Source organism: Ctenocephalides felis, unplaced genomic scaffold (genome assembly GCF_003426905.1).
Source record: "Ctenocephalides felis isolate EL2017-DRISC unplaced genomic scaffold, ASM342690v1 CF-g0.4_SCAFFOLD_03572, whole genome shotgun sequence".
NCBI classification, from domain to species: domain Eukaryota; kingdom Metazoa; phylum Arthropoda; class Insecta; order Siphonaptera; family Pulicidae; genus Ctenocephalides; species Ctenocephalides felis.
The window spans coordinates 4,312,470-4,325,972 of NW_020539726.1; the positions used below are offsets into that span (position 1 = coordinate 4,312,470).

Below are 13,503 nucleotides of genomic sequence, written 5' to 3' on the forward strand. Positions count from 1 at the left end.
TATGCATAATGCAGTTCACTTATAACAATAATAAATACATATCATTAATGCGCTTATTTGAACAATTTATAAAACCATACTATTTAACTAACAATACTTTAATTAACAATATTTAAAAATAATTTAGTTTTTTTAAAATGTTTTGTCCAAATAATATAAAAGTATGAAATATGAAAATCATTTTGAATCTACGATATGTGAAGCATAACTTTTTAAATCGACATGTTGATATTATATAATTAATATGTGGAACTAGCGATATTTAAATATACTATGAAATATCTGAGAATTTTTTTATATATTTTTATATATTCTCTTTTAGAATATTTATTTAACATTTTTTATATATATGTCATTTATATGATTACTATTACACAAAATCAATATTTTAAAATTTATAATTAATTTTTAATTTCTAGTCTAATAAACAAATACTTTATGTTCATTAACATTTTGTGAATAACGTAAGCTAGTAAAATTGAATAGATAAATCTCAATATTTGAGATGTATAATTTTTACATTTCAAAGTTTGCGTTACTGAAATATTTTTTAACATTCTAAAATTAAATGCTGCCATTTTCTTTGAATTTCTTCATGTAAGAATTTGTTATTGTCAATTATTTTAATTTTGTACAGAAGGGAGAGAAAATATTCGTAATTGAATTTTAATGTACACATTATTTTTGTTATGAAGTTTTTAGATTCCTTTTTTAATAATCCATATCATTGTTTTGTTAATACTTTGTTAATGTTTTGAAATATATACATACATAATTTTAATATAGGGACTTGTTGCAACAGTTTTTTCTCTTCGAAATGAAGACGAATAATGGCTTGATTGTTTCTTTTTTTGAAGTAAAATTGATTTTGTAACTATTGTTCATTGTTTCACAATTAATCATTTTCTAAAAATAAATGCGATGTTACAACTTACCAGGTGTTTGGCATTGCTGAATAATATATTTGATAATTTATTTTTTACTCATTTTTAAGATAAATGACGTATTTCTAAGTAATTCTTTTCATAATTGATATAAATAAAATAGTATAGTTTCTTCTGTAATAGAAATTTCTTTCAGAAATCAACATAAACTACAATAAATACAAAGAAAAGATATAGTGTCTCCTGTAATACAATTTACATGTACCCATATCTTACGAACTACTTTTTCCAATCTTCTTTAATTGAATCTGTATACCAGAAAATACAATTTTGCATGTTACAACTAACCTTAAAGTTGTAAACCAGATGCGTTTTTTTACATTAATCAAAATTACTATTTAAACATTTAGCATCCACATAAAATGTTACACATTATCAAAGATTCGAAAACGAAAAGAAATAAATAAAATGTAAAATTAGTCGATAATAATAACGCAAGCCAAATTTTAATATAGTATAATTTTATATTGCCTGATAAAAATGGCGCAGCTGCACACTTTCGTATACAGCCTCATCCTGCGGGACTATAGTTATGACAACATAAATCGGGGTACAAACATGTGCAATCGAGACAAAAAAACATTTTATTATCGTTTAAAATTTATTGAAAAAAGCCTGTTAATACTTACCCTGTTATAATTAGCTTCTAACTCCCCATATGTATTATATGTAAAGGAAATTAATGAAAATTCAATAGTTACTATTAAGGCTATAATCGTTACAATTCTGTCCCCATAGTTTTATTCTTGTTACAATTACTACACTTTACCTAGACTTACTACAAAAACCAACAGATTTGATTAGTAAAAAACGGATGCTAAACAGCGATCAACATATAATATTAATATATTTAGTTACTTTTCAATATGTTTTTAGTATCGCGACTGAATGTAAACTAACTCAAAAATTTAAAATATAGCTTAAAAATTATTAAAACTCTGGAGGGGAAAGTTTACAAATATGAACTTTTAGGTAAACAAATATGAACTTTTAGATAAACAAATATGAGCATTTACATGCACAATGTAGGGATTATCTGTAATCCGTATTAATACGGATGTCTGTAACAAATATTAAACATTTTTTTTAAAGTGTGAATGATGGATTTATAACCAAGATAAATATTTATGCAATAATCGTATTGAATTTGGAATAAGCAAAAAATTAAATAATACGAATTTACTTAGGCCATTGTAGAAAAATATCTAATATGCAAGTACATCCGCTGCCTACTTATAGTAAATTATATAGTAGATAATTATGAAAATATTTAAAACGAATTTTTATAAAAAAATATAATAAAAGATTTTAAAGAAATTGTTGAAAGATTGTTATTCTGGATAATTTTTCGAAATATTTTAAACGTGTTTTTGGTTCTCACCATTTTTGGTATTTACTATTTTCTAAATTCTGATTGATGATTGTTTTATTAGTTTTTGAATTAGTTAATTTTGGCATTCAGAAATGTGATTACTCATAATCATACATTTTAATATATGGAGTGACCGATTTTTCAGATAGTGGATGGTGTTTGCCCCACTTGTGCCGATTGTTATTTTGGATCCTTTTTGAAAATATTTTAAACATGTTTCTGTTTCTCACCTTTTTTTTATTATTTTTTGTATTAGTTAATTTCAAGGATTCAGCAATGTGATTACTGATAATTATTTATTTTAATAGATGGACCGATTATTTGAACAGCGACTTTTTACACCCCGCTTGCTCCGAACACAATGTGTTCAGCATCCAACGACCCGGTCGACATCTTTCTTAAGGAATTCTTAACAGTTACAATTTATACATATTGAAAATTCGCTTAACAAATAAATATGGATTGTTATTCGGATCATTTTTGAAAATATTATAAACGTGTTTGTGGTTCTTCTCACCATTTTTGATATTTACTATTATCTCAATTCTGATTGATGATTTTGTTTAGTTATTGAATTTATAGAAATATATAAATTCAATAAATATATTTCTATGTTTTATAAATATTGTATTAAAAATTATTATTTCAACTATAAATATGTCATGACATGAATAATTGTTTTTATCAAACACTGAAGGCCTCATTGATTCTCACATATAATTTTGGCGTTGCAGCAAAGTCAATATTTTCTTTTTTCAATTCTTGTATCCATGTTCAATCTTCATTGTAGATATCGTAGGTCACCAGTATAGAAATATATAAATTTAATAAAGATATTTCTATGTTTTACAAAATTTGTATTGAAAATTTATTGAAAATGTATTCCCACAAATTAGTTAATTTTAAGGATGTCAAACATTTAGCAATGTGATTACTGATAATTATTCATTTTAATAGATGAAATGACCGATTATTCGAACAGCGACTGTTTGCACCCCTATTGCTCCGAACGCAATGTGTTTAGCATCCAACGACACCCGATCGACATATTTCACAATGAAAATTCACTTAACAAATAAATATGGATTGTTATTCGGATCATTTTTGTAATATTGTAATCATGTTTTTGGTTCTTTTTTTTTTCACCATTTTTGATATTTACTATTTTCTAAATTCTGATTGATGATTTTTTTAGTTATTGAATTAGTTAATTTTAAGGAGACTCAGCAATGTGATTACTGATAATTATACATTTTAATATATGGAGTGACCGATTTTTCAGATAGTGGATGGTGTTTGCACCCCGTCTGCTCCAAACACAATGTGTTTAGTATCTAACGACCCGGTCGACATTTTTCTTAATGAATTCTTAATAGTTACAATTTATACATAATGAAAATTCGCTTAACAAATGAATATGGATTGTTATTTTGGATAATTTTTGGAAATATTTTAAACGTGTTTTTGGTTCTCACCATTTTTGGTATTTACTATTTTCAAAATTCTAATTGATGGATGTTTTATTAGTTTTTGAATTAGTTAATTTTGGCATTCAGAAATGTGATTACTTATAATCATACATTTTAATATATGGAGTGTTTGCACCCCGCTTGCGCCGAACACATTAAGGTGCATCCTCACCCAACGATTGTTATTTTGGATCCTTTTTGAAAATATTTTAAACATTTTTTTGTTTCTCACCTTTTTTCTTTATTATTTTTTGTATTAGTTAATTTCAAGGACTCAGCAATGTGATTACTGATAATTATTCATTTTAATAGATGGAATGACCGATTATTCGAACAGCGACTGTTTACACCTCTATTGCTCCGAACACAATGTGTTCAGCATCCCACGATCGGGTCGACAAATTTTTTAAGGATTTCTTAACAGTTACAATTCATACATATTGAAAATTTGCTTAACAAATAAATATGGATTGTTATTTTGGATCATTTTTGAAAATATTATAAACGTGTTTTTGGTACTTCTCACATTTGATATTTACTATTTTCTAAATTCTGATTGATGATTTTTTTTAGTTATTGAATTTATAGAAATATATAAATTCAATAAAGATATTTCTATGTTTTATAAAAATTGTATTAAAAATTATTATTTCAACTATAAATATGTCATGACATGAATAATTGTTTTTATCAAACACTGAAGGCCTCATTGACTCTCACATATAATTTTGGCGTTGCAGCAAAGTCAATATTTTCTTTTTTCAATTCTTGTATCTATGTTCGATCTTCATTGTAGATATCGTAGTCACCAGTATAGAAATATATAAATTTAATAAAGATATTTCTATGTTTTATAAAATTTGTATTGAAAATTTATTGAAAATGTATTCACACAAATTAGTTAATTTTAAGGATGTCAAACATTTAGCAATGTGATTACTGATAATTATTCATTTTAATAGATGGAATGACCAATTATTCGGACAGCGAATGCTGTTCACACCCTGATTGCTCCGAACACAATGTGTTTAGTATCCAACCATACCCGGTCGACATCTTTCATAATGAAAATTCACTTAGCAATTAAATATGGATTGTTATTTTGGAACATTTTTGAAAATATTTTAAACGTGTTTTGGTTCTCACCATTTTTTGATATTTACTATTTTTTAAATTTTGATTGATGATGTTTTTTAGTGATTGAATTAGTTAATTTTAAGGTGATTCAGTAATGTAATTACTAATAATTATACATTTTATTAGATGGAATGACCGATTGTTCGGACAGCGAATGCTGTTCGCACCCCGCCTGCGCCGAACACATTATGTGTTTAGCTTCGAACGACCCGGTCGACGTCCTTCTTCGGAAGCAGCCACCTTCAGTCACTGCATCTTTCTATCAGAGAGTTAAATTTCTGATAGAAGAAAATTCCGTACAGAGTTATGCTCATATGGATGAATACAGCGAAAGGTACGTATTAAATACTAAAATCCGAAGTTCGGTGTGTACTAAACGTAATTTATATAGTTACTTCTGTGCCGCGTTTATTCAAAGTTTGGTTTTGTATTTGAAAGTAACGTGTGATAAAAAAAATAATTTTTTATTTAAAAATATTGGAAATCATTTGCTTTTTTTATTTTTTTTGGACATTATTGACAGTTAGACAATCATATTAAATATAGATTTTTGTGGATTGGCCAATATTTTTAAATTTAGTTCTTAGTAACTTTTTAACTAATATAGTTGTAGAACTAATATTGAAGTAAATAGTAACAAAATTAACTCGTAATAATATCTTCCGAATACCATGAACAAATAATATTATTGACATGTTTTTTGAATATTATTTGTTGTGCTTCGCGTATTTTCAGATTATTGTAATTTAGGCTTATTTAATATATGAAGAATTTTTAATAGTTTAGTCAGCATAATAGTAGCCCAATCCTAACGCAAAATATAATTAAAAAAATATAAAATATTAAAGTATGCTGAATAAATTATTGATTTGTTAATTAACAATAAGTATTTTTAAAATGCACTCAGGTATTTGACCACATGTGCTTTCTGTATGCACTACGCACTGAAGTATTAGAATATCAATATTATATAATTTTTTTCTTGTACATTACAGTAGTTAAACTATAGCTAATTTTTTTTCAGGATCTTGTTAGATGCATTTCTGATTTTTCAACATTTTGATTTCAGTGCGTGGTGCACACCATATTTATAGCAGCCCTTTTTTTCATTTCTACGAGAAGTTTATCGACGCAAATGCAAAATATAATCGATAGAAAGTCCCTTCTCCTTTCCTTAAACCATTCCATCGAGTAAAAGGTTAGGTCGATACTTAAATTAACTTTTGTGATCCTGAACTTAATTACAGTCAATATTTCAAAAGTGTTATTAGTATCGCCTGATTTTTTACTAGTGTTTGTCTAATGTTGAAATACCACCTCTGTGTTCGTCTGTAACCTATGTCTGTGGATCCTCAAACTAACAAAACTATAAGTTAAATCAAGTTTGGTAAATGTCTTGAATTGGTTTAAACGTTTGAGCCCGTCTAATGAAAATGATGTACTGTTACATTTATTAGATCCGATTTGTTTTTGATTGACTGCTTCAGAAGTCGCACGAATTTGCAATATCAAAAATAAGCTATTTCATTATTTAAGACATTGTTTATTTTTATTTTTCTAATTTTTGTTTAAATTCCTAAAAATGGAACAAAATTCTTCATTTTTTCTACACTTTAACAACAATTGTTTATAGCGATTTATTGCTAAATATTTTATTTTATAATGCGTAAACTTGTTAGAATACTTAGTTACAATAATGGCTATTGCACATGGTTAAAATAGTTCAAAAGTATTTTGTTCTATAGTTACTTTTCCAAGGCTTAATTTGTTTTATTATTGTACTAAACATAGTATTATCACATGACTTGCCTTATCATTTGCGTTTATGGTAGACACATTACATTTAGTATTTCTATTTTTTATTAAATTTTTATTTTGATATGTACCTCCAATATTATACCTCAAATATAAAAAGAGTGCAATATGCAAATTTTTAAAATGTGGCAAAATTTATTAACTTAGTAGAAATTTATTTGAAATTTTTTAATATTTTATTAACAACATTGACACTTATCATTGGAGATACATGCACTAATCTATTAATTAGTGGCAGACACAAAAACGCTTTAAATTAGCTTTAATTTCCTTCACTAAAAATTATTTGGTACATAAACAAACATTTTTTATAATAAACTCGTGATGTGGTAATGAAAACCTACTATTGTAATGGGTTGAAATCATATTTTAAATATTATTAAAAGAATTATTTTGAATATAATGTTTTAATTATAATGATACAATTGAATGAAAATATTAACAAGTGCCATTGTTGGAATGGCCAAATTTTAAGTGTCTACCACTAATATGAATGTAGATGGATTATTCAATTTGGCGTACATTGTTTACAAAGTTTTTGCTTTTATAGCATATTTTTAATTATAAAAGCAAACTGCAGTTATGATAAGTAGCAATTCTAGAGCGAATGCTATAACATGTTCGCCAAAATCTGGACCTTAACATCCCTGTGTACTGTTTATTCCCAAATTTTTTTTTTATTAATTTAGCTAACTTAACTGCCCATATGTGTGATTACAATGTTTAAACTGTGGAAGTCTGTTAATCATGTGTTGGTTATTTTGTTCTTCTGTGAGCCTGAAATCTCATTGATTCAAACTATTTTACAATGAGATGAATTAATAATTGCTAATCACAATACTTACACACACGATTAAAAATATTTTTAATAACTTCGTTTTATTTATTCTTTGCGTTTTATTATATGAGTTTTACCAATTTCATTAGAGTGAAATTGCCTTATGCAAATTGAAGGGTAATTTTATACCCGCGGTGTAGTTTTGCAATACTTGACTAAATTATTTTTGAAAATTTTTAAATATTGGTGCGACATTGTACGCTGACATTGAAAACCACATTTTTACATAAAATAAATTCTCAGTAAATTGTAGATATAAATCTAGTATTATTTCTGAAATAATGTAATAAACTTGGCATTATCAATTTTTTTTAGAACTTGATAATTATACAATTATAAAAAAATTAAATACTTTTATTAGGGTCTATGGAAAATCTATGTATATATGGGCCAATTCTGTGATACAGGAACGATACTTTATGCTTGTTTTTTGGCAAAAAAAACTGTAAAAATTAATAAAAATTACATATAAACATATCAAGAAAGAATATTATTTTAACTGTATCTTTATGATGCGCATTTATTTATAATATACGTTTTTATGATAGTAAAACGCCTGATTGTACAGCAATTAGATAGACCTTTTCACAGTTTTTAATACCAAGAAACAAGCATCACATAGCGTTGCCATAACAACTCTGTTATCGGTTGTGTTATCGCAGAAAATTGGCCACATAATATATACAATTATATAAAAACATTTCTTTGGGAAAACAAATTATTTCAAGGGAAACATTGTGTTTGATATAAATTTACGATTTATTTTTTCCTATCCTATATTCCCTGTGAGAGGATGTCGGCGTGCGTGTTTGCCCAAAATAAATCTGTTCGTGTTTTTGATATTGCAAATAAAGCACGAACTATCGGACTAATATAAACGGACTTCAGAGGTGACACAGACTGTGCAAAAAGTTGAGAAATTATTCGAAAAAAAATTTACAAAATTTTGTAAGAAAATTGAATTGAGGTATCACATAGAAACTTGTCGACGATTTCTTACTTTTTGCACAAATATGCTTTTTATTTATTTTTATTCATCATCGATTTTTCTCAAACAAATACTCCTCTATTTTTCTAGAGAAAATTGATATTGATTTTTCATTTATATTTTTGTTGTTAATGTAACCTACATAGAAAAATATGAAAAAATAGTAAAATAAATAAAAAATAAAATAAAAAGAAGTAAAGTATATCATAATGTGCTATATTTTTTTCTTTCGATGCCATTCGATGTGTGGAGTAGGTAATTTGTGTTTAGTAACTTTTGTCCTTGTCTCTTTGTATTCTGTCCTCCTCGTGCTGTTTTGGCGTGTCTCGACTGCTCAACCTCACAATCCGACTCGTTAGCGAGTTTTGGAACTCCTTTACGCCGTGGTAAGTCGCAGCCCGTCTTCCCCACAAACAAAACACGAAATCCCAAATTCCTCTTGAACCATTTTAAACAGAACTTTAGAAACACAAACAAATGATCACATTTATACCAACTTGCGCCTTCCACTTTCACAAGCATAGATAATCAATCAAACCCATCACAAATTGAATGGCTTTTGGCATCTCTCATATTCTCCAAAAACAATGACTGCTGCATTACATCTGTGATTCTGTAATCAAAATCAGTAATCCATAATTTTCATTCCAATTTTTGTTAGTATTATATTATTTGATTCTGTCGTAAAATAGACCAATGTTTTATGGCAGAACGTTACGGTGCATTTTTTATATAAAATGTTACTAAAAACTGTCAAAGTGCTATCTATGTACTTGCTTGTCCGATCAGGCGTTCTACACGTAAGAGGGCCAATTCTGTGGTAACCTAGTCGATCTTATAGCGTCTTTATGGCAACGCTATCTTTTTTCATTTTTAGTACTGATATCTGTAAAAATGTTATCTTTTTGCCGAAATTATTTTGACAAATTGCAGTTTGATTGCAGTTATGACAACTGCATCTTTGTGAACCGCGCTTATAACATACGGTTTTGTATGTAGAGTACAGAAAATAGATAGCATTTTTATATTATTTTAGTACCAAGACATATATAGTTGCCATAATACGATTTTATATTATTTTAGTACCAAGACGATATGTTATCGTCTATGTTACCGCAGAATTGTCCCGAAAATTTAATTGCATGTATTATTATGGACACATCAAAAAGATTCACTTTGAAGTTTGTACGTTTTGTAGGTTTGGTTTTATACAACGACCTCATAGCATTTTGACAGTTTTTAGTACCATTTTATATAAAAATCGTAGAGTAACATACCCTTTCCCTAACTATTGTACGGCAGAATTGGCCGGTATTTTTATCATTCACAAATCATTTTATCGTTAATTTTTGAGAAATGTATAAGCCATTCAAATCAAGATTTATGCAAGACTCTCGGGCAACATCATATGCTTGGTTTTACACACAAGTTTGTTTCGATAATATGATCTTGCATAAATTCAATATATGTAAACAAAATCATTTTAATATATTCTACGTGTTACGTGTTACTGTGTTATACTCCATCTGTGTTGCAATCCTGTCCAAAAATATTTTATGTTTGTGCGTGTTCGTCTTGATATGATAGTAGAATTTTTAATAATATATAATTTTGATAATTTTATTATTTTATTCGTATAGTGGTTGACACTTACTATTGTAATGGTCACATAATTTTATATTTTATTTAATTTTTTACAAAGTTTGCTTGTGTTCCATTCCTCAATATGTTTCGTTAATTATGTGTTTCTATACTATATCTGTTGTGCTTGTACATACAATTAGATTGTAGATAACTTACAAACAGCCCAAATGTCTGAATGTAATGCTTTCTATCATTGCGGTAGTTCATGGATGTATATGATTCAAGTATATGTCTATGATTATTAGTTTTTGTTTTTAGTTTACAGATACACCACTTATTTAAATAGTTACTATATCTATTTATTTTTAAAGTTTTTATATTTTACTAAACTTAATACAGAACAATTCAATATGTATATGGGACCCTTTGTAATTCCTGTTGTCTGCGTCTATCATTGTTATCCAACTTTCTCTCCTCTGTTAAAAAAATATCCTGTCTATCCTTGCCCTGATATATAATGTCAAGCCCTGCCTAGCTGATTAACCAGGACTCACTCAACATATGTATATATATATATATATATATATATACAGGCAACCAGTATATATAGCATATGTATAATAATGCCTTATACTTGCATCTTGACTACATAATATTGTTCAAGCACTATTATCAGTTGTCTATGGAAAGGTATTTCATTTAATGTATACGAGTACATTATAAACAAAAGTTCAATATTAAAATATTTTCTAAAAGTTCATACATTATAAACAAAAGTTCAATATTAAAATATTTTCTAAAAGTTTGAATCTTGAATAAAAATTTTACGTAACCAACAGATCTGGCCAGGTTCAAATAGGTTTCTGTAGAAATTATGTATAAGTTAAGAATGAAAGTATAAATATTGGTATTTAAATAGCGAAATGCAATAATAATAATAACATTCTTAGGCGATTTACATTTAGACTAGGAATTTTATATTTATATGAATCTACATATTTTAAATTGATTTTGTTGTTTGGCAATTTTTATTTGTATTTTATTACAAAGTTTTTCTCAATAAATAATAATTATTTTTTTTAGATCATTTATGTTCAATGTTATTAATGTATGAATTTTTAAAATATTTATTTAAATTCGTCCTTTGATTCGATTTATTTAAATTCGCACGGTGATTCGATTTGTGAAATATTGTTCGTTATTTTATTATGTATATTGAGGTCATATGTATTCGAAAATTGTCGAATATTTCTTCTTCTAGTGTTTATTTTAGAATTTTAGTATAATCTACTGAAATACGTCGAGAGCTAAAATCTCATAATCGAAATCTTTTTCCATAATGTTGTGTGGTTATTTTTCACAGCTGCTAATTGATGTTGAATAATTGTAACGATATTATTTTCAATTTTTCCGAATAAAAACTAATTTTGAAACCAAACATGATTGAAATTGACTTTTATGATTCGATCCCCATTGGTTTTTTAAATTTGGTTTTTTTAGAGTAATATCTAGCGCTCAGGTCAATTGCTGCCAGAATGTGGTCACAAAATTATTTTTTCAAGATTTGTGATACCATTTTATGAAATTTATATTACTTTTTTTTACAAACCACCAGAAACTATAATGTTCAATATTTGTAATAAAATATTAGTATAATAAATTAAATACTTTTCTGACAACTTTAGCACAACATATACTATAGTTAAATGCGGTTTTGAAACATCATTGGTAAAACCAGTCGTATCATGTCTTGCCACCATTTTTAAATTTAGATATAAAATGTTATACATATCGAGTCGGTTTTCAATTTATTAAATAATTTAAAAAATAAGTTTTGAATTAATATTCCTACTAATTCTCTTGTACATTGCTTCAATTTGAGTAAGGATTAACTTCGCTGATTTTTCAATATTAAGGAATTGCATATTTTAAATACTATGTTATATATTATTCATAAAAGTGAAATCAAATACTCAGTATGCATTTGCACGCATTTAAACTATATCTGCACGAGTTCAAAGTTCAACAATATAAATTAAATATTCTACTAAAATATTTGCCTGGATAATTATATTCATATGTAAATAAAAATATTTTTTTATGAACATATGAACTATTTTTGGAAACTGAAATGATTATTTGTTCTGTAAATATTATTATTTACATATAACATCGAGCACGCTCCTGTATATTAAATTGTTTAACATACCATTTTGATCAGGTTCTGTAGTTAGTCACTTAATATTATTAAACAACAACATTATTGCTTGTGAATATATGCTTAAGTGTCAACATTCTTAATGTTAAAAAATTGCCATCGATTTTCGTTGTTTGGTACAGATAGAGATATTTTGAAAAATATTTCACTATAATTTATTTTGAAAATTGAGTTTATAATAATTCTGAAAGAAATGAACAAAACGCTATTCAATTTTTTGTTAATTCGATTTTAAAAAGTTGCTACGTAAGTAGACGTTTGAATTCAAATTTTTGACCACTTTCTGTCTTCAATGTGAAAAATGTTCTGATGTAAATGCTCTTCAATATCAGATTTTATTACAAAAGAACCTAAGTGTTTTTAAAAATTTCGATTCTAATATGTCGATTCAATCATAGCTGTACCAAGTAATTTTCATCGGTACTTTGCTATATAAAAATATCATAGAAACTTAAATTTATATTGTATGTACTATTACAGCCGTGTGTCCGTAATGCGGGGTCAAGTCGTGACTCCTCAGGGTCTTGGTATTGTCGGAATAAGGGTCTCGGTTGATAGGGACTCGAGATTCGGATTCACATTGACCCGACAAGGAGGATGGTAAGCTAATAACTTATTTATTTATTGATATTAACCTTTTTGCTACGAGCGTCGTCTATAGGCGACATGTGCTTGAGGACCTCTTTGTACTAGTGTCGCCTATAGACGTCATTCAGTATGCCGACTTTTGCTTCAAAATTAATGAAATTATTTGAAACTCTATTTTGATATTATGATTTTTATAATAATATTTTTTAATTTTGAAATATATTTTTATGCATAATTATTGAAATTTTTTAAAATATGTTACAAAAATATATAACAAATACTTGGGCGGCTTGTTGGCCAAAAATACTGCGGAAAATAGTCGTTCACTAAAACAATTAGAAATATCGAACATTATACTTAAGAAAATAATAATGGTGGTTTATACAGTGTAGTGCTTGCAATACAAAGTTTACTTCTTTTTTAAATCTTTATTATAAGGGTAACCAATTTATGACACAAATAGTTTTTTGTTGAGAAGCTTAAATTTTGTTCATATATTTTTGTATGTTGATATATCAGATACTTATGCTACGCCCCTTAAACATTGTGT

General features: G+C 26.9%; 1 protein-coding gene across 1 annotated transcript in view; it reads left to right on the forward strand.

Annotated features, from left to right (window-relative positions):
• LOC113387635 (teneurin-a-like) overlaps positions 1-13,503 on the forward strand; it is a 186,849-nt gene that overhangs the window by 99,152 nt on the left and 74,194 nt on the right. Inside the window, 2 exon segments of the mRNA XM_026624990.1 lie at positions 5,049-5,256; positions 12,846-12,965. Of these exon segments, the coding sequence (XP_026480775.1) occupies positions 5,049-5,256; positions 12,846-12,965 (328 nt within the window).